The following is a 20,223-nucleotide window of genomic DNA, read 5'->3' as shown; positions in this document are numbered from 1 at the left end:
GCTGGCTTCAAACTCACAGAGATCCACCTGCCTCTGATTCCCAAATCCTGGGATTAAAGGCATGTACCACCACCACCCAGCTTAGTTCTGAATTTTCTATGAAAAATTTTCTGTGTGGAAAAGATAATAAATGGATTAATATCTGATTCCTTATAGCTGTGTTCAACCTTATATAAGGAAAAAAGTCAAAATAGGAGAAATATTCCTCAATCAACTGTTGACAAACTTTAAACAAATAGTTCCAATCCAAATGTCCTTCATGTGTCTATCTATAAAATCAAAATCGCTTTGAAGGAGCTAAAAATGCAGCTCTGCTGTAAAGCATATGCCTAGCATGTGTGAGCCCATGTGAGCCCCTGGGTCCAGTCCCAGAACAGAACAAAAGGAAAAATAAGTAAAGTGCACACTCAACTACACCTGTAACCCCAAACTCAGTCTGTAATCTCTCTAAAGCAAAGACGGAGAGGTGGCTCAGTGGTTACCAGCATACACTACTCTCCCAGAGGATCCCAGCGTGGTTTCCAGAACACTGACCATCAGCTCACAACGGCCTGTGACAGCAGCTCCAGGGGTCTGAAGCCTCCTCCACAGGCTCCTTGCTCTCACATGCACACACCCACAGAGCCACACAACACACACGCAATTAAAACTAATGCAATCAAGGCTAAAGAGACGAGTCAGGAGGCAGAGCACTGGCTGTGCTTCCAAAGGTCCTGAGTTCTAGTCTCAGCACCCACATGGCAGCTCACAACCATCTATAACTCTATTTCCTAAGAATCCAAAGCCCGCCGGGTGTCGGTGGCACACGCCTTTAATCTCAGCACTTGGGAGGCAGAGGTAGGAGGATCTCTGTGAGTTCGAGGCCAGCCTGGTCTACAGATCGAGTTCCAGGACAGCCTCCAAAGCAATACAGAGAAACCCTGTCTCGAAAGAAAAAAAAAAGAATTCAAAGTCCTCTTCTTCTAGTCTCTATGCACACCAGGCACACACATGGTGCACAGATATGCACAAAGGCAAAACATTCATACCCATATACTAAAAAAAATACAAAAATGGATATTTAAAAACAAAAGAAGGAAGGTAAATAGTTCAGTTAAGGATTAGTAAAATGCTCAGTGGGTAAGAGCACTTGTTTGTCATGGTTCAACTCCTGGAACCTACTTGGTATAAGAGACCTGACTCCCCAAGTATCTACTGACACCTGTGTGTGTGTGTGTGTGTGTGTGTGTGTGTGTGTGTGTGTGTGTGTGTGTGTGTTTAAAGGCCAGTATGACAATACACACCTACAATCCTGATGTCTGGAAAGAAGAGGCTGGATAAGGCCAGTCTTTATATAGAGTTCTAGGGCAGCCGGAGCTACCTGGGACCATGTCAACATGCCCCCAATTCTACAGATACATTATTTCCTAGCTTTGATTCTTGGAAGGGCTAAAGTTCTATCAACAAATACACGGAAATAGAGCTTTTGGCTGCTTTTAAGAGACAGGCCAGGAGTTAGCAAGATAGCTCAGTGGGTAAAAGGTACTTGCCATGGAGCCCGACAGTAAGAGTTCAATGTCCAACACCTACACAGTAGAAAGAGAGAACCAGATCTCAAAGCTGGCTTCTAATCGCCACTTGTGCTGTGATGTGTACACACACACACACACACACACACACACACACACACTGATAGCAGTGCTACAATTCACTGAGTAAAACAAGTTTTGTGAATTAATTAGTAAATAAATGAAGGAAAAGGAGAAGGTCTCACTTAAATGGACTTACAAAGTCTTACTGGCAGAAATCACAGTAATAATTTTAGGCAAGGACAGAGGCAGAGCATTTGTCTAGCATGTACAAAGATGTTAAACCAATTCACAACACTGCAATTAAAATATATATATATCAATACTTTCAAAGTAATTTTCCAAGGTTACTTATTAACCACAGTGTAGAAACTATTTTAGAGCCTGGAGCTGGTGGTACACCCCTTTAGTCCCAGCAGTTGGGAGGCAGAGACAGGCAGATCTCTGAGCCTGGTCTACAGAGTGAGTTCCAGGACAGCCTCCAAAACAATACAGAGAAACCCTGTCTCGAAAAACCAAAAACAAAACAAAACAAAAAAAACCCAGAAACTATTTTAGATAGTGTCAAAAGAAACCTGCACACACAGTTTTACTCAAATGAAAGCACCATCACCAAGAATGGCTACACTGACACCATGTGCCTTGACTGTCCTGCCAAAACATATAAGCTTAACCAAATCATGAAGGAACATCAAACAAATCTAAGTTAGAAACAAAGTTGAAAACTCAGCCTAAATGAACTGCATGGTGGGTGGGCTACGAGCACCTAACTGGCTCTCCAAAAGCAAGAGAAAAGCCAGGCCCTGTAAGCAGGTGGGGAGTCAGGGACCAGGTTCAGTGAAAACAAAGCAAGACAAACTTGTCTCAAAAATAAGGTGGAAAGGCTGGGGTGTGGCAGTGTGCACCTCTGACTCCAGCACTCAGAGGGCAAAGACCAGCAGATCTCTGAGTTCCATATCAAGTTCCAGGACAGCTAGGATTACAAAGTGAAATCCTATCTCAAAAAACGGGGAAAAAAAAAACCTAAAGGCAAACACATAATCTTGAACTAACAGGGAAAAGGTTTTTACCATAAACAGTTTTTGTTGTTGTTGTTTTGTTTTGTTTTGTTGGTTTTTGGTTTTTCCAGTCAGGGTTTCTCTGTGGCTTAGAGGCTGTCCTGGAACTCGATCCTGTAGACAAGGCTGGTCTCAAACTCACAGAGATCCGCCTGCCTCTGCCATCCAAGTGCTGGGATTAAAGGTATGTGCCACTACTGCCCAGCTATAAAGTATCTTAATCCATTCAGGTTGTCAAAACAAAATACCACAAACTGGCTAGCTTGTGCACAACAAAAACTTATTTCCTACTACCCTGGAGATCAGAGATTCCAAAATCAAGGCATTGGACTATTAAGTATAGGGTGAAGGAACACTTTCAGAAACTTGTATAGATAGATGTCCTCACATGGCGAAAGAGACAAGGGCACACTATACAGCCTATTTTTAGTTACTTTTAGATTTACTTTTATGTCTGCATGTATGTATGTGCACCATGTGCATGCCCAGTGCCTGTAGAGGTAGGTAAAAGAGCATCAAATCCCCTGGAATTGGCAGTACTGGCAGCTTAGGGAATTGAACCTGGGTCCTTTGGAAGAGCAGCCTCTGAGTCATCTCTCCAGACCCCAGAGCCTACTCTTAAAGAGCACAAGCACATTCATGAGGCTCTACAGTTTATTTACAAAATATACACCAAAAATTTGAGGTGCGTAGAGCATCACGCCAGCAGCTTATTTTCAACAAGTTGAGAAAAAGAACACACCACACAACTCACACAAAAGTACATTTCATCAATATTGATGTCAGTCTTGAATATTTAGGGAAGTGAGGATCTTGCTATATGGTTTAGACAGAAGCAAAACTCTCCTCAACCTCCTAAGGGCTGGTATTATAAGAGTGTATCACCATGTGTGACCCAAATAATCTGAAAATATGAATAGTGAAAAGCTTACACTTAGAAATGCAACAAAAATCACATTTTTAACTACTAAACTATCAAATATCAAAAAACATAAGTATATACTTATAATACAACTGAACACCAAAAAAAGAATACATACATTGCTCAAGCATTGCTAATGAGAGCACAGACACATACTAATCTCTGCAAAGGCCAGCTGACCATTACCTACCAGAATAATGAGTGTACATTCACCCTACTACAAGGTATTACACACACACACACACACACACACACACACATAATATATATATATATATATCTTTGTTTATAATGCCAAAAGACCCGTATGTCGTCTTAGTTAGAGTTTCTATTGCTGTGAAGAGACACCCTGACCACAGCAACTCTTATAAAGGAAAACATTTACTTAGGGTGGCTCACTTACAGTTCAGGGGTTCAGTCCATTATCATGATGGTAGGACATGGTGGCGTGCAGGCAGACATGGTGCTGGAGAAGTAGCTGAGAGTCCTACATCTTGCAGACAACAAGAAGTGATCTGAGACACTAGGCAGTATCTTGAGCATACAGGAGACCTCAAAGCCCACCTCCACAGTGATCCACTTCCTCCAACAAGAGCACATCTACTCCAACAAAGCCACACCTCCTAATAGTGTCACTCCCTTTGGGGGACATTTTCTTTCAAACCACCACACCATACAATCTAAATATTCATTAGTAATACACTGACATGCTCATACAATGGCATCAGCTTTTTAAAAGAGTAAGTTAGTTAGGCATGCTGGCATGCATCTATAACTCTGGCTGAGGCAGAAGGATCATGACTGAGATCAGCCTAGGATACATAGTGAAGACCAGGCAATACCTTTACAGAGCAAGTATCTAAGGGCTGGGGAAACAGTTCAGTGACAGAATGCTTACTTACCACTCTGGGTTCAATCCCTAGTACCTCTGGGTTGGGGAGTAAATTAGTTCTAAATGCACTAAAAAAAGACTTCAAGGGAAACTATTGTGAATGAAACTTCCTAGGAAAAAGCTACAGTTTCAAAATGAAGCTTCTGCAAGGCTGGTTATTGGATTAGAACTTCAGTGACTGCAAAGTCTAACTATAATTTATTTTAGAATTTTATCTTTGTTTTGTTTGTTTGTTTTCCTTGGTTTTGATGGAGTTTTTGTTGTTGTTGTTTTTGTTTTGTTTTTTTTGAGACCAGGTCTCTCCACATAGCCCTGGTTGTATGTGTAAGCTACACTGACCTCACAAGAGATCTGCCTGTCACTGCTCTTGAGCACTGAGATTAAAGGCATTACCATGCCCCGCTCCTTGGGCTATCTTTAACCTCTGTGTAGGGACCAACATCCTCAGACTAACAGATAAAAACTTTTTGGCATGTCTTAACCTCACAAAAGCCTAGTTTTCACCAACCAAAAGGCTAAGAATCTTCAGATAGCATGAGGCCTATCGTGAGATTTCTCCACTTTGCTTTTGTAACTTCCACCAATGTATTAAATTTCCTTGATTAATGACTTCCTTTGTTCTGTTACTATAAAAACTTCATGAAAATTGAGCTGGGTAGCAGTGGCAGCAGCAATCCCCGCATTCCAGAGGCAGAAGCAGATAGATCTCTGTGAGTTTGAGGTCAGCCTGGTCTACAGAGCTAGTTCCAGTAGAGCTGAGACTATTATTACAAAGAAACACTGTCTGGGGGGGCGGGGGAGTGGAAGAGGAAGCTTCATGAAACTGCTTCCATATTGGAATGCAGAATTTGGGGTACCCTAAAACTGTGCTCCCAAGCCATGGTCACTCATTGGCTCCAGAATAAATTTTCTTATTCCCCTGGATGTGAAAGCTATATTTTTGCATCAACACTATTACAGTAAAAATGAAATGAAAAAGAAAAAAGGCAGAGTAGTCAAAATGGCATAGAGGGTGATGGCACTTCCTGCCAAGCCTGATATCTTGAGGTGATCTCTGGGATCCACATGGTTAAGGAGCAAACAGACTCAAGCTGTCCTCTGACCTGAACTCACACACACATAAATAAGCAAATAAATATGTAAAATAAACAACTAATTAACTGCTATTTGCAGAAAATATAGACAATATTTTTTCCAAATATGTAAATCTGTGCTGGCTAGATTTTGTCAACTTGACACAAGCTAAACCAGTAGTTCTTGATAGTATTTAGGCATTTTACTGGCCTGCCTTTGGAGTTCTGACACTCAGAACACCACCTGTACCTATTCAATATGTTCCCTTTTAAAAGGGCCCTGCCCACCTCCCATCCCCCTCCCTCATTCTTTCTCTCCCTCTCTGTCCATCATCCTCCCTGCTCCTCCACCCCTCTTTCCTGCTGCTCCTGTCCCTGCCCCTCTCCTCCACCCCCATCCTTTCCGTCTAATAAAAACCCTCTGCTTGAACTGTTGCATGACATCTCTCTCTTTCCAGCTGTTTTTGTTTTAATTACAACAGCTCCTAACCTTTCTAATGCTGCAACCCTTTAAATACAGTTCCACATGGAGATGACTCATTTAGACTATTAATAAAGATAAAGGGCTGTGCTGGATACTTTTATGCCAACTTTGACACAAGCTAGAGTCATCTGAGAGAAGGAATCCTCCACTGAGAAAATGCATCCATAAGATCTGACTGTAGGTAAGCTCATAGGGCACTTTCTAAACTAGAAATAGATAAAGGAGATCCCAGCCCATCGTGGCTGGTGTCACCCTGTTTCTAAAAGAAAGCAGGCTGAGCAAGCCATTGGAAGGAAACCACGGAGCAGCACCCCTGCATGGCCTCTGCATCAGCTCGTTTGCATTCCTGTCCTGACTTCCTTCAGTGATGAACAGTGGTTTGGAAGCATAAAGTAAATAAACCCTTTGCTCCCCAGATCTTTAGTCATGGTGTTTCATTACAGCAATAAGAACCCTAACAAGGGCTGTCCAGAAACTGGCTCTTCTACTCTTTCCACAGAAAGAACATTCTCTGAACCTTGGGAAGTCATTAGAGGTAAACTTACACCTTTATCCTCAAAGAACATCATCTGCAAATATACAGTGCTATAAAGCTACAAGCACCCAGGGAAGCAGAATGTAGTCACGTGTACTTACTGGAGTACTTTCTATTAAGAAAGAAAACAAACAAGCCATCCTTTGGAACTCTGTTAAAGAACATGCCTAACATGCATGAGACCATAGGTTCAACTCCTAGCACACAGGACATGAGCGGAAAGAAACTGTAAATGAGGCATATTACCAAATGCTGAATTGAGAATGCTAACTATTTTCAACTTCTCTACAGATGGGGAATTTTACAAAACAAAAGGGTAATGTGGGGACATATTTCAACTGAAATATACAGAATTACATCCCCCTCCAGAATGAATTAGATCTAGAATTAAAAGGATGCCAAAAGGTACCATCTGTACACCATAGATGTCTCCCATCTCCATGCTTGTCTATGGTAAATCCCACTGCACAACACACCAGAGAAGAAAACATTTCTTGGGGTCCTATCTCCAATCTGACCTCTCTGAGTAAGAGGCAGGAGAGTATCAGACAGTTGGAATAGGCTCCACAGTTCAGTGAATTCACTAAATTAGAGAAGGGGCTAAGGGCTAAGTGAATTAATTCACTCCTCAATTTATCTTAACTCTTAACTCCTTCTCATATTTAGTACGGAAGAGAATGACAAATCACCAATCATAACAGATTATATTATATCCCATAGTAAAACATCATTCTCAGATAGAGATCAGCTACCATGTTATATGAAGGCAAGAGAGAGAGAGAGAGGGAGGGAGGGAGGGAGAAAGTAAGGGAGGAAGGAAGGGAGGAAGGAAGGAGGACGGAAGGAAGGAAGGAAGGAAGGAAGGAAGGAAGAAAGAAGGAAAGGGGGTGGGGGAATTCCCCACTGCCTCTAATGTAGTGTGGTCATTTCTTGGAAATATCCCGCTCTGCTGGGCATTTTTACCTGTGGATTATTATGACATGAACTCCTCTCAAGCTATACTGCTTAACTGAAGCAATGATGTTATACAATAATAGTGCTAGTTTGAATAGAATTTTGATGATTGAGGGTTTTCAACAAACATAGTAAGGGATTATGATAGAGGTTAGTTTAGTGGGAAAATTAGTACAGGTAAAGGCAGGATATCCTGCTTTACCCCTGGTAAAGCAGGGGCTGCAGAGGATAGAAAATAGGACCAAGGAAGTGTCACACAGATAGGACTTACAAATTTCTATTGAGGAGTCTTACAGACTATGGTTTAGGTTAACAATTAAGGAAAACAATTGAGTCCCAGAAGCTAAGACAGCTCAAGTTCTTTTAATGTTAATGTTGGGAGATGTGCTCACAGATTTCTGTGTACATCACAGCCAAAACAAAGCTTTATATAATGATTTAAAGTTAAGATTTTTTAATGGCTTTGAGATGGAAAATCTTGGGGAACAATTTAAAGTTTAGAAAAAGGCACACTTACAATAGTTAAGCAAGGGACTCATTGAGGTCGGGGAACAAAAACAATGCCAGCCTGGCTACAGCTGGCTGACATACCTTTCTTGCTAAAATGGGTTGGTGATCATTTCTGCCCCCAGCTTCCTGAGATAAAAGGGTATGCACCCTGAGGATTTAAAGTAGAGCTGACTCATTGTTTTTCACATATAAAAGTTTGTAATTCTTTTAAGATTTGTTTTTGGTTTTAGGTTTTCTGAGACAAGGTTTTCCTAAATAAATATCCTGGAACTCGCTTGTAGACCAAGCTGGCCTCCAACTCACAGAGATCCACCTGCTTCTGCCTCCAGAGTGCTGGGATTAAAGGCACCACCACTACCCAGCTTTTTTTAATTATTTATTTTTACTTTATGTGCATTAGTGTTTTGCTTTTTGTGTTAGGGTGTCAGATCCCCTGGCAGTGTGTAAGCTGCCATGTGGACTCTGGGAATGGAACCCAGATCCTCTGGAAGAGCAGCCAGTGCTCTTAAGCACCCAGTCATCGTTCCAGCCCATTTTAAGATTTTTTTGTAAGATTGATCCTTTCTTTGTAATCGCAAAATGCAGCCTGCCTGCCAGTAAAAGAACTGGCTGAGAAAAATATCTTCCTTACTTATACTCTGTTAATCTATAACAAGTAGCTTGGACATGCATGTGTATGGGAGGAAGAGGAGGAAGAGGAAGGAGGAGGAGAAGGAGGAGAAGAAGATGATGAAGAAGAAGAAGAAGATGATGATGATGATGAACAAGAAGAAAGCTTTTTATTCCTGAGAAGGAAAAACGTCTGTGTGCTTTTTCCTCACTGACTCTACATCTCATTCCTGTCTCCCTTCGCAGACCTTACCACAGACTACAAGAAAGTTGTGATTTACTTATCTATCAAGTTTATTTCTTCAACATGTTTATTACAGAACTTCAAACACAGTTAATTGGTACTTAAAGATTGCACCTGATCAACAATCTTCTTAAAGTCATTTTTTTTTTTTTTTTTTTTTTGGTTTTTCGAGACAGGGTTTCTCTGTATTGTTTTGGGGGTTGTCCTGGAACTCGCTTGGTAGACCAGGCTGGCCTTGAACTCACAGAGATCCACCTGCCTCTGCCTCCCAAGTGCTGGGATTAAAGGTGTGCCCCACCAAGGCCTGGCCTCTTCCTATAGTCTTGAACAGATACCTATTGCAAAATACAAACCTTCAATTACATGGTTTTGGGGGTTGTCTGATTGGTTACTTGGCCAGTGCTGGGGCTCAAACCCAGGCGCTTGCCATGAAAGACAAACATTCTAACCACCGAGCCTTTTAGTTAAATGGTTATAAATTCAACTTCTAAAGATAAATTTTGATAGCAGATAATCTGAAATAAAATCTAGTGAACATCCATTCTTGAATAATCATTTCATAGCGCTGTGACATGACCAGTAAGTATAAACATAGTAAAATCACTACCTTACCTGTATGAAGTAGATCCACTCCAGCATTGGGATCCATTTCCCTAGTGCTTCCCTCAGCAGGCTGAAGGTTTGAATTGCGTACAGCTGGATCGTTTTGTGACTGTTCAGGACCCTAAAGAAGAAAAAAATATATATATATATATATATATATATATATGAATTAAATCTAAGTTCCCACATTTTTACATAATAGGCTCTAAATTTAAAGCAAGCTGCCAGTTTCTACAAATCTGTATTAACAGTAGGTACTGGGGGGTAAGGGGGAGCTGCTGTGGTCCCAAGTGGGAAGTCAGCCTAGGATACATAACAAGCTCAAAGCCAACCTGAGCTTCACAGCAATTTAAACCCAGCCTGAGTTTATAAAACATGCTGTCTGAAAAAATCAAGTGCTTGGGGCTGGAGAGATGGTTAAGAACATTGGCTGCTCTTCCAGAGGACCCAGCACCCACATGGTAGTTCACAACTGTCTGCAACTCCAGTTCCAGGGGAATCCAACATCCTCATAAAGACATACATGCAGGCAATGCACATGAAATAAAAATAGAGAACTAAAAAAGTTAAAAAGAAAATCAAGTGCTCAATGATAGAGCCTACCAAACACAAAGCTTTGAGTTTAAACTCCAGTGCCTTCAAAGGAAAGTTGAGACAAACCAAATACTTTTTTGTTTGTTTGTTTGTTTTGTTAATCCCAAATGCTGGGACTAAAGGCGTGCGCCACCAACGCCCAGCCAAATACTTCTTAACTAATGAATAAAATGTATAAAACATGGCAAATGACTACAACAGAATATTAAGTGTTATGGGTGAAATAAACACTCTCAAAGATATGGTTTAGTACCCAGAATCTACCGATCTGATGCCATCTTATGTGGCAAAGGGGCTGAGAAGCTACATTAAGAGTTAGAGCCTTTAGGAGAGATTATCTGATACTATCCAAATGGAACCAATCTAACCAGGTTAAGTTTCAATCACAGAAAACCAGAGAGAGCAACTTCCAATGCTGGCTTGAAAATGGAAACGGAGTGTAGCTGTTTGCCTCTAATAGATCACAGCTCTGTCACCACTCAGTGTTACTGTAAGGAAAAGTATTGTGTCTGTCTAGTTTACTGTTAGAGGGAACGGGGCCCAGTGCCCATGTAGGATCAAGAGTAGCAATTGTTCTTACCAGACAAGCCAAGGAAATCTCAGAACTCCTAGGCGTTAGGGACAATACCCATGTGGATCTTGCCCTGATGGATATGGTTGTGCACAATTCCAAGGTCAGCTTGGGCTACAATGTAAGTTCCATGCCAGCTTACACTAAATAAGGAAACCCTTCCTCCAAAAGGAAGGAAGGAAGGAAGGAAGGAAGGAAGGAAGGAAGGAAGGAAGGAAGGAAGGAGAGAAGGAAGGAAGGGAAAAGGTGACCACAGTAACCTACAGAGGTTGGCTGCACAGCTGTTGCATCCTAGTAGGATATGCTGAATGAGTACAGGTAGAAAGATCAAGAAATCAGGTAAGTAAATGGATTCTTCCCTAAAGCCTCCAGATGTCAACACAGGCCTTACGGACACCTTGATCTTAGCCCAGTGAGAGGTACTGCACTGTGGTGATTTCAATGAAAAATGCCCCCCATAGGTGCAGGCATTTGAACACTTGGTCCCTAGTTGGTGGTGCTGTTTGGGGAGGCATAGGAGGTTCAGCCTTCCTGGATAAAGTTCGTGAGTAGAGATGGTCTTTGAGAGTTCATAGGCTCATCCTACGTCCAGTTTACCCTCTGCTTCCTAATCCTACTTGCGGCCATGCCAGCTGCTCGCTGCCATGCTTCGCCACCATCATACTCTTGGTGGGTTCTTGGTTGTTTCCAAGATGATACATTTCTGTTGTTTTAAGTCTGTAAATCCATAGTAATATGTTACGAGAGCAAGAGAAAACTGGTATTTCTGCAATAAAAATTAACTACTGACACCTACTACAACATAGGTAAGCCTTCAAAACATTATGCTAAAGGGAAAGCTATGCAAGTTGCAAAAGGACATGTATGTTTTACATGAATTGATTTATATGAAATGTCAATAACAGGCAAGTCTAGAGACAAAATGCATTAGCCGTGTCAAGTCTGGAGAACTTGGACAAAGAGGGAGTGGCAGTTAGCATGTAAGGTTTCTTCCTGAGGTCATGAAAACAGCTACAGTTGAATGTGGCAATAGCTGTACAACTGTAAACCTATTAAACAAGCACCGAGCCAGAATGGTGGTGTACCCCTTTAATCTCAGCACTCTATAAGCAGATACAGGTGGTTCTCTGAGTTCCAGGCCAGCCTGGTCTACAGAGCAAGTTCCAGGACACAGAGAAACCCTGTCTTGAAAAAAATTTTTTTCAGCACATGATATAATATAGTTGAACCTTAGAAATAAAAGTGGAATAAACCAGACCTCAGATGGCAAATAGCACACAATTGTACTTCTTTGCAGAATATGAAGGCATGAAGTTTATGGGAGATAAAAGTCATTAACCAAAGACTGAGGGAAAGATAGGGTAGTACACTTAATGAGTGGAGTTTTAGGTACAGAGTTACCATTTAATACGCACAAAGTCTCTGTTTGGGCTGCTGAGAAAGCTTTGGCAACAATGAGGATGACTGCACAATGTTGTACAAGAAACCGATGCCACGTAAGTGTACATTTAAAAAACAAGTATCCATAATCTCCGTTCTCAACAGGCAGAGACAGGATGCTCAAAGCAACTTGGAAATCAACCTGGGATACACAGAGTTACAGGCTAATCTGGGCTACAGAGACCTTGACTCAAAAATAATCAAATAAATAGTAAAGCTTATGCTATATCCTTTACCTTCAAATAACATTTTAAAAAATAAGACTTGGGCTGGAGAGATGGCTCAGCAGTTAAGAGCACTGGCTGCTCTTCTAGAGGTCCTGAGTTCAATTTCCAGAACCACGTGGCAGCTCACTCCTGTCTGTAATTTCAGTCTCAGAGATTCTGATGCCCTCCTCTGGCCTCCAAGGACACCAGGCATGCATGTGGTTGATTCACAGATATATATACATATACCATACACATAAACTACATAAAATTTAAAGTAAAAAATTAAGACTATAAAATCTAAAACATGGATTAAAAAATTATAGAGTAGAAAGGATTCATATACTTTCTGTGTTTTATATACCTCCTGTGCATATAAAAACTTTCTTCTTAGACCTAAACAAACATGCTCCTTAGAGACTGGAGAGACAACTAGGCAGTTGAGAGCATTAACTGCTCCTGCAGAGGACCTGGGTTCAATGTCCAAAACCCACATGGCTGCTAAGAGTCATCCGGATGTTCAGTTCCTAGGAATCCAACTTCATTGTTTGCCCTCTGTGGGGCACTGTGTGCACATGGTGCATACACATACATACAGGAAAAATAAAAAATAATCCTATTTCTTATACAAGCTTTATAAAGACATTTCTAACAGTTCTGTTTTGTTTTGACACAAAGCTTCATACTCCCAATCCCCTGTCTCAGCAGTGCTGAGATTACAGGCACACACAATCACGCCCGGCCCAGCATTTGCTCTCTATAAATTGAACACTAGAGGCTGAGTTTATAGCTCCATCAAAGATCACTTACCTACCATGTGTAAGATCCTAGGTTCACCCCAGCAAAGAAAAATAATAATCATAATGGTGATATAAAAGTCTGAAATAATTATATAAATTATTTATGTTATGTTTCTCATTAAACCACTGTATCCCAAGTTTCTGTTCATCAAATCAATAACTTGAAAGAACACTAATTAGACTTTTTATTACATTTACTATTGTGTATTCTGCAGGTGTACACGTGTACACAACACATGCCACAGAACACATGTGAAGTCAAAGGATAACTTATGGTGGTCTCTCCTTTTACCCTGTGGGTCCTGGGAATTGAACTCAGGTTGCCAGACTTGGTGGCAAGTGTGTCTACCCACTGAACCTCCCCGCCAGCCCAGAGATTGACTTTTTAAGAGACTCCACCTCTTCCTTGAAAAGATTTTTATTTACTGTTGTAGAGAGGGTCCAGTCTTCTACAGGTCAGAGAGACTGGGAACGAGAAAACACAGACTTCTTTTCTGAGGGATAGACACCTCTCTTCTACTCTTTTTCAGATACCCTTTTATATTCCTCAAACCAAGTTCATTACAAAGAGGGAACTTTTCCCATTATCAAAAGTTACACAGTTACTACATAATCACCATAAAAATGTATTTCTGGAACAAATCAACCCACAACACCTCTGAACCACATCTTCACGCACTTTCTGAGAAACCCACACTCAGTTAAACATTCAACTTCTACACTTCCCATAGATCAGATCAGGGTCTTTCAGCCATAACCATGTACACAGGCAGTAGTTTTTATAATTGCCAGAAAAACAGGTTACTAGTTTCCCTTTTCATAATTTAAAGTTGTGTCCAATTATCTTCACCAACTATCTAATTCTTTGCTTTTTAGTTACATGAAGTCATTATTGAAAGCTTTGCTTTAGTTATGATGCAGACCTAAACCCATGAACACATTTCCCATCATCAAGATTAAAAGAACTCCTGGGACTCGATTGTTTTCCTTAATCATTAACCATAGTCTATACGGCTCCTCAAGTAAAACTCCTACATTCTAGCTATGTGACACTTCCTTGTTCTTATTTTCTATCCTCTGCAGCCCCTGCTTTACCTGTACTAATTTTCCCACTAAACTAACCTCTACCATAATCCCTTACTACATCTGTTAAAAACCCTTAATCATCAAAATTCTATTTAAATTAACACTATGATTGCATAAAGTCACTGCTTTGATTAAACAGTACAACTTCATAATAATCCACAGGTAAAAATGTTCAGTTGAACAGGCTACCTCCATGAATAATCACACCACATCAGAGGCAGTGGGGATCCCCCTACACCCATTCACCATGCCAGATACCAGAGAAAAATGGCAATGGCAAACATGTAAAGACAAGTGCCAAGAGACCTTCTGGAGCCAAAGCCTGGGGCCAAGGGAGGAGGGGGTGTGGGGGTGGTTCACCCATCCCTGCTTAGCCTCCTGTGGGCCCACCTCCTGAAGTTCAGTTACCACTGCTGCTCCTCCATCGTGGCCACCAGCACTCTTTTTTTTTTTTTTTTTGGTTTTTCGAGACAGGGTTTCTCTGTGGCTTTGGAGGCTGTCCTGGAACTCGCTTGGTAGTCCAGGCTGGTCTCGAACACACAGTGATCCACCTGCCTCTGCCTCCCGAGTGCTGGGATTAAAGGCGTGCACCACCAACGCCCGGCTGGCCACCAGCACTCTTAACAAAGGCCACGTTATTATTCCTAGGAATTTTGGAAGATTTTTTTCGGAAGACACTGAAAGTTCTAATAGGCAACAGGGTTACTTTTTGTTGCTGTTATTTTTCTTTTTCTTTTTCCTTTTTATTTATTTAACTGCTTTTGAGACAGTTTCACTACACAGACTAGGCTGGACTGACCTCATGAAGCCTACGCTAGTTTTGAACTTATAGCAATCCTCCTGCTTCAGCCTTCCAAGTGCTTGGCTCACAAGTATGAGCCACCACTATATATATATTTCATACTATGATTCCCTTCTTTTATTTACCTGAAACAGTTTTATGTCTGGACCCATCTTTGTAATCTCTTTAGTCAGACTTGCATTACTTCTTCCTGGAGGTATGAATTTTGGTTTTTTAAAGGAATTTCCCTGCACCTGACTTGGTGCTGCAGATCTTCTCATCTTCAGCAATATTAACCTGAAAAATACCAAAATAGAAATCATCCATGAATCTGATTGGAACAAGTGTCCCTAACTCCAGTCCCAAAGAATCTGACACCCTCTTCTGGCCTCTGAAGGCACCAAGTATACACGTGGTACATATACATACATGGAGGTTGATGGGAGATGTGATTCTGTAAATCTGTCTTATTGGTTGTTGAATAAAGCACTGTTGGCCAATAGGGAAGCAAGATAGGTGGGACTAGGAGTCAAGGAGGATTCTGGGAAGGAGAAGCAGAGAGAGCCATGATGTAGTCGCCATAGGGGTAGGAGGTCCAGACCCTTTTCTCCAGTAAGAGAAATACTTAGATTAACAATTATGGGATAAATACTTAAGTCAGAGCTAGCCAGTAAGAAACAAGCAAACATCCAACAGCTTCATAATTAATACAGCATCTTGTGAGTTATTTGGGGACTGCAACACGGCAGAGCCCAGGCGACTGGTGGGGAGAAACCAAAGCGGCTGGCAAGAAAAAGGCTACACTCTACAGGAGGTAAACACTCATACATATAAACTAAAAGCAATCCTTTTTAAATAAAGAGAATAAGCCTTAGAAAACTTGGGAGTTGGGGAGATAGTTCAGTGAATAAAGCAGTTGTGCCCTGGCATTGGTGGCACACGCCTTTAATCCAGCACTCGGGAGGCAGAGGCAGGCAGATCTTTGTGAGTTCAAGGACAGCCTGGTCTACAGAGCGAGTTCCAGAACAGCCTCCAAAACAATACCATAAATAAATAAATAAAGTTTTTTTTAAAAAAAGGTGGTTGTGTGCAAGCAGGAGGCAGCATGAATCAGTAACTACAGACAGAAAACGGAGAGAGGTGCATCTCAGTCACTAGCCAGCTGCTCCAGCCAAAACAAGTCTAGTGAGAGACCATCTCAACATATAGGTGGGTAAGTGATTGAGAAAGATATTTAACATCAACTTCTCGCCTCCACACACATTTACACAGGCAAGAGTAGCACACTAACACACACACACACACACACACACACACACACACACACCGATACACATTCCCCCCCCCCAAAAAAGAACAACCTCAACAGCTAAACACTGAAATTTTCAGTAAAAAATGCTACTGAAAAGAATTTCAAAGCTTAAATTGAAGTGTGTCAACTTGAGCATAGGTAAATTTTGATAATGCTATAATCATATCCCTCTTCTGGTAGAATATTATTTTACGGTATGTATATTTGTTTATGCTCTGGAACATTTGTTTAACGATGTAAAGATGTGTTGCTTTTGTTTATGCTGCATTTGTTTAACGCTGTGAAGCTGTGATTCTTTAACTGTCTAAAACACCTGATGGTCTAATAAAAGAGGTCACAGAATAAGAGGGAAAATGAGATATACAGAAGAAAAGGAAAAGCCCAGAGGCAAAAGGTAGACAGGACAGTTTAAGAAAATCTGGCTAGAAATAAGCCAAGCATATATAAGAAAGAATAAGACTCGATGTGGGATTTATTTGGGATCTGGGTGGTGGGCTCCCAAAGACTAAAGAACAAAAGGGTAGAAAACAAACAACATCATCTTCTCTAACCAATGTAAATGTAAAAAATCTAAAGAAAAAGCATACATGCATCTATCTATCCATCCACATTACATATATATGTATATGTATATATATATTTATCATTCGTGCTGTATTTTAAAACTCGTTAATCCATAAAACACATAGTAACCAACAATCATGTTTGTTTTCTGCACTGTTCTTGTGGTGGTTTGAATAAGAATACCCCCCTCCCGTGGGATCATATATTTGAATACCTGATCGGTGGATCTATTTGGGAAAGATTAGTAGGTATGACCTTGTTGGAGGAGGTCACTGGGGGGAAATTTGAGGTTCTGAAAGCTAGAACTATATTGCCTTGTCTCTCTGCCTGTGATTGTGGATCAAAAAGTAAATTCTCATGATGTATACCTTTAATCCCAGCACTTGGGAGGCAGAATTAGGCAGATCTCTGTGAGTTTGTGGCCAAACTGATATACAAAGAGAGTTCCAGGACAGTCAAAGCTATGTAGAGAAATCGTGGTCTCAAGAAACAAAATAAACAAAAAAAGAAGTTAAGCTCTCAGCTACTGCTCCAAGGCCTGCCTGCTGCCATGCTTCCTGCCCTGATGGTCATAGGCTCTAACCCTCTGGAACTGTGAGGCCCAAATTAAATGTTTTGTTTTTGCTTTTTTTCACTTCTGTTTCTCTAGAGAACCCTGACTAATATATAGTCACGTTTCATCGTAACACTGGAAAAGTAACTAAGGCAATTCTTTTTTTTTTTTTTTTCCTTTTTCGAGACAGGGTTTCTCTGTATTGTATTGGAGACTGTCCTGGAACTCGCTCTGTAGACCAGGCTGGCCTCGAACTCGCCTGCCTCTGCCTCTCGAGTGCTGGGATTAAAGGCGTGCCATCACCAATGCCCGGCACTAAGGAAATTCTAAAAACAAGACCAACCACAACTCCAGGTAATTACATTCATCAACAAATGTTTAGAATAGGTTAATAAGAAAACACTGATAACTTAAGGCATGCTTATAATGCAATTTCATTTTACTATTCTATTTCCTTTTAAAACAGTGGAGTTTTTCTATCGATAATGGATAGCAGCCAGTACTTCACTGCAATTTAGCAAAACACTAGACAGTCATTACCAAGAATATACATAGTTATCAAAATCACTTGATCAACCCAGAAATTCAACTTTTGGTATAAGGAAGTATGCTTAAGTGGCTTTGTATAAATATAATCATGTCAGCATAACTTATAGAAAAAGAAATCCACTTACCCATAATTAGGTACTAGATGAATATGTACCCACACACACAAAACCGAATACAGTCTTCACAAACTCCTAAAATTCTGAGTCTTGGGCTAGAGATGGCTCAGAGGTTAGGAGCACTGGCTGCTCTTCCAGAGGTCCTGAGTTCAACTCCCAGCAACCACATGGTGACTCGATACTTTACTACCTGTGATTACTGTTGTCTGTTTAATCCACCCAAAAAAATCCTATGAGAGTAGAGACGACAAAGGTCCCACTGGAGGAGAGACAGTTCTGCCTACAGGATCATAACCAGAATCTAAGCCTTTCTCTGGAGGAGAGGGCGTGTGCAGGATGCAAGAAATTAAAACTCCTCCAGCCAGGAACGAGCATCCCTTGCTATTTCAGCTTTTTGGCTTCCAGGTGCATTAAGAAATAAGGTTTCCACTTTATACTGTAAATTCCTCTTAAACTTTGGGACTCCAGTCCACCTGCCTACAAAATCCTCCATAACTAATTTAATTGGGGGGGAGGGGTTAAGTAAAATCGCCTAAGGAAGACATTGGTGGTCCCAGATCCTCAGGACTGTCACCTGCCTGGACGTCACCGGCCCAGGGCGGCCTCCCGCAGGGCCCGCCCTCCGCCCCAGGCCAGCCAGCCCCCGCGGCGGCCCCCGCCTTCCTCCCCCGGGACCCGCGCCATCCTCACCAGCCCCGGACCCACCTCCCAGCCTCGGCGACAGAGACGCACCCACCACACTGACAGACACCGCGCACACCTTGCAGGAGGGAAGGACGCCCTCCTCCGACCAACTCAAGTCGCCCGCCTCCACACAACCAATCGGCGGCCGGGCGCCGAGCATGCGCAGCCCCGCGCAGCGTCGCTTTGGCCCGACTCTGATTGGACGGCCTTTCTGGCGCAGCGTAGCTCACGCATCTTTGCCTTTCCATTCACTGACGTCCCGGTCTGAGTCTGGTTGGCCCCTAGAGCTAAAACCAGTCTCCAGTCTTCAGATTCTAACTGAAGCGACAAACTTGGCCTAGAAATGTGTGCACCATAAAGTACACGGAATCCTGCTAGTTACTCATTCAAATGACATTGATTAGATGCAGCCCCTAAGATGTTTACAAGCCCCTTTAAGTTCTAGAAGTATAAAAATAAATGCGTGGTTATTGGACTCTCGTAAAAGAGCGAAGGGTTTCTTTGGTATTGAAAAAGCACTGATGTATCGTAAGCAAGGACGCGATATCATCAGAGAATTTTCCAAGTAACGTTTCAAGTGCTACAGTCATACCGTGGGTCGGTCCTAAGAAATCTGGAGTTAGAATTAGCAGGGCATTGGTGGCTGACACCTTTAATCCCAGCACTCGGGAGGCAGAAGCAGGCGATTCTCTGAATTCGACGCCAGCCTGGTCTTCATAGCAAATAGGGCAATCCTGTCGCTAAAGTGGTGGTGTGCACACCTTTAATCCCAGCATTCAGGAGGAAAAGGCAGACTGATCTATATGAGTTTGAGGCCAGCCAGGACTACACAGAGAAGTCCTGTCTTAAAAAGGGGGGAGGAAGGAAAAAAATCTGGTATTAGATTCCTCTGAAAAGAGAAAGTGATTGAAGGTCATCTGTTGATTTTTTTTTAACAGCTTGACAAAATTTTAAGAGTGTTAAAAAAAAATAAAGGGTTTAATGAGAAAGTGAAATAATGAGAACTCATGGTACTGGTAGAAAAATAAACAGGTATATTCACTTACGGAGTAATTTGATAGCGTGTGTGTGTTAAAGGCTTTTGTCCTGGAGACTTTTCCAGGCCTAAAGAGACACTTCATCAATTGATTCTGGCTTCTGGCAACTCCAGGGGCCAGGGTTATTAAAGTTGTAGAATGGGGCCTCTACAGTAAGATGCCCATCTGAACCACACACCCCTCTTTTTCTAAGGGACACAAAAGAAGGGTGATGGGGCGGGAACAGCCCTTTTAGTGTTCCCAGCTTATCTTCAATACCACCTGCACCAAGCCAGCCTCTACTCATCATAAGATGTAAACGTCCCCCCTGCCTCCACCGCACAATGTCCACCCTTTTTCCCAGCACACTTGCTGATTGTCTTTGTATGCCTCTCAGTGTGAGAGTGTTTTGAGCAGGCTTTTTGCTTTGTTCCTGGATAGTGGTTTGGTTTTGTTTGTTTGTGTTTGTTTTGGTGGTGGGTGAGGCAGCGTTTCTGTA

General features: G+C 41.7%; 1 protein-coding gene across 4 annotated transcripts in view; it reads right to left on the bottom strand.

Moving 5' to 3' along the window:
- Rad54b (RAD54 homolog B) overlaps positions 1-18,848 on the bottom strand; it is a 71,540-nt gene extending 52,692 nt beyond the window's left edge. Inside the window, exons 1-3 of one of the 4 annotated variants that reach the window (XM_021224866.2) lie at positions 18,785-18,848; positions 15,077-15,227; positions 9,462-9,573 (exon numbers count right to left, since the gene is read on the bottom strand). In XM_021224866.2, coding sequence (XP_021080525.1) covers positions 9,462-9,573; positions 15,077-15,211 — 247 coding nt within the window. In that variant the 5' untranslated portion in view covers positions 15,212-15,227; positions 18,785-18,848. Of the gene's footprint in view, positions 1-9,461; positions 9,574-15,076; positions 15,228-15,359; positions 15,411-18,729 lie in introns of those variants that run through there. The other 3 variants (XM_021224865.2, XM_005066196.4, XM_021224864.2) reach the window with 3 other exon arrangements.
- Positions 18,849-20,223: the final 1,375 nt, after the last annotated feature.

This window comes from Mesocricetus auratus, unplaced genomic scaffold (genome assembly GCF_017639785.1).
Source record: "Mesocricetus auratus isolate SY011 unplaced genomic scaffold, BCM_Maur_2.0 Super-Scaffold_6730, whole genome shotgun sequence".
NCBI classification, from domain to species: domain Eukaryota; kingdom Metazoa; phylum Chordata; class Mammalia; order Rodentia; family Cricetidae; genus Mesocricetus; species Mesocricetus auratus.
Note: the sequence above shows the minus strand (reverse complement) of the source record. Positions and strands in the feature narration are given on the sequence as shown.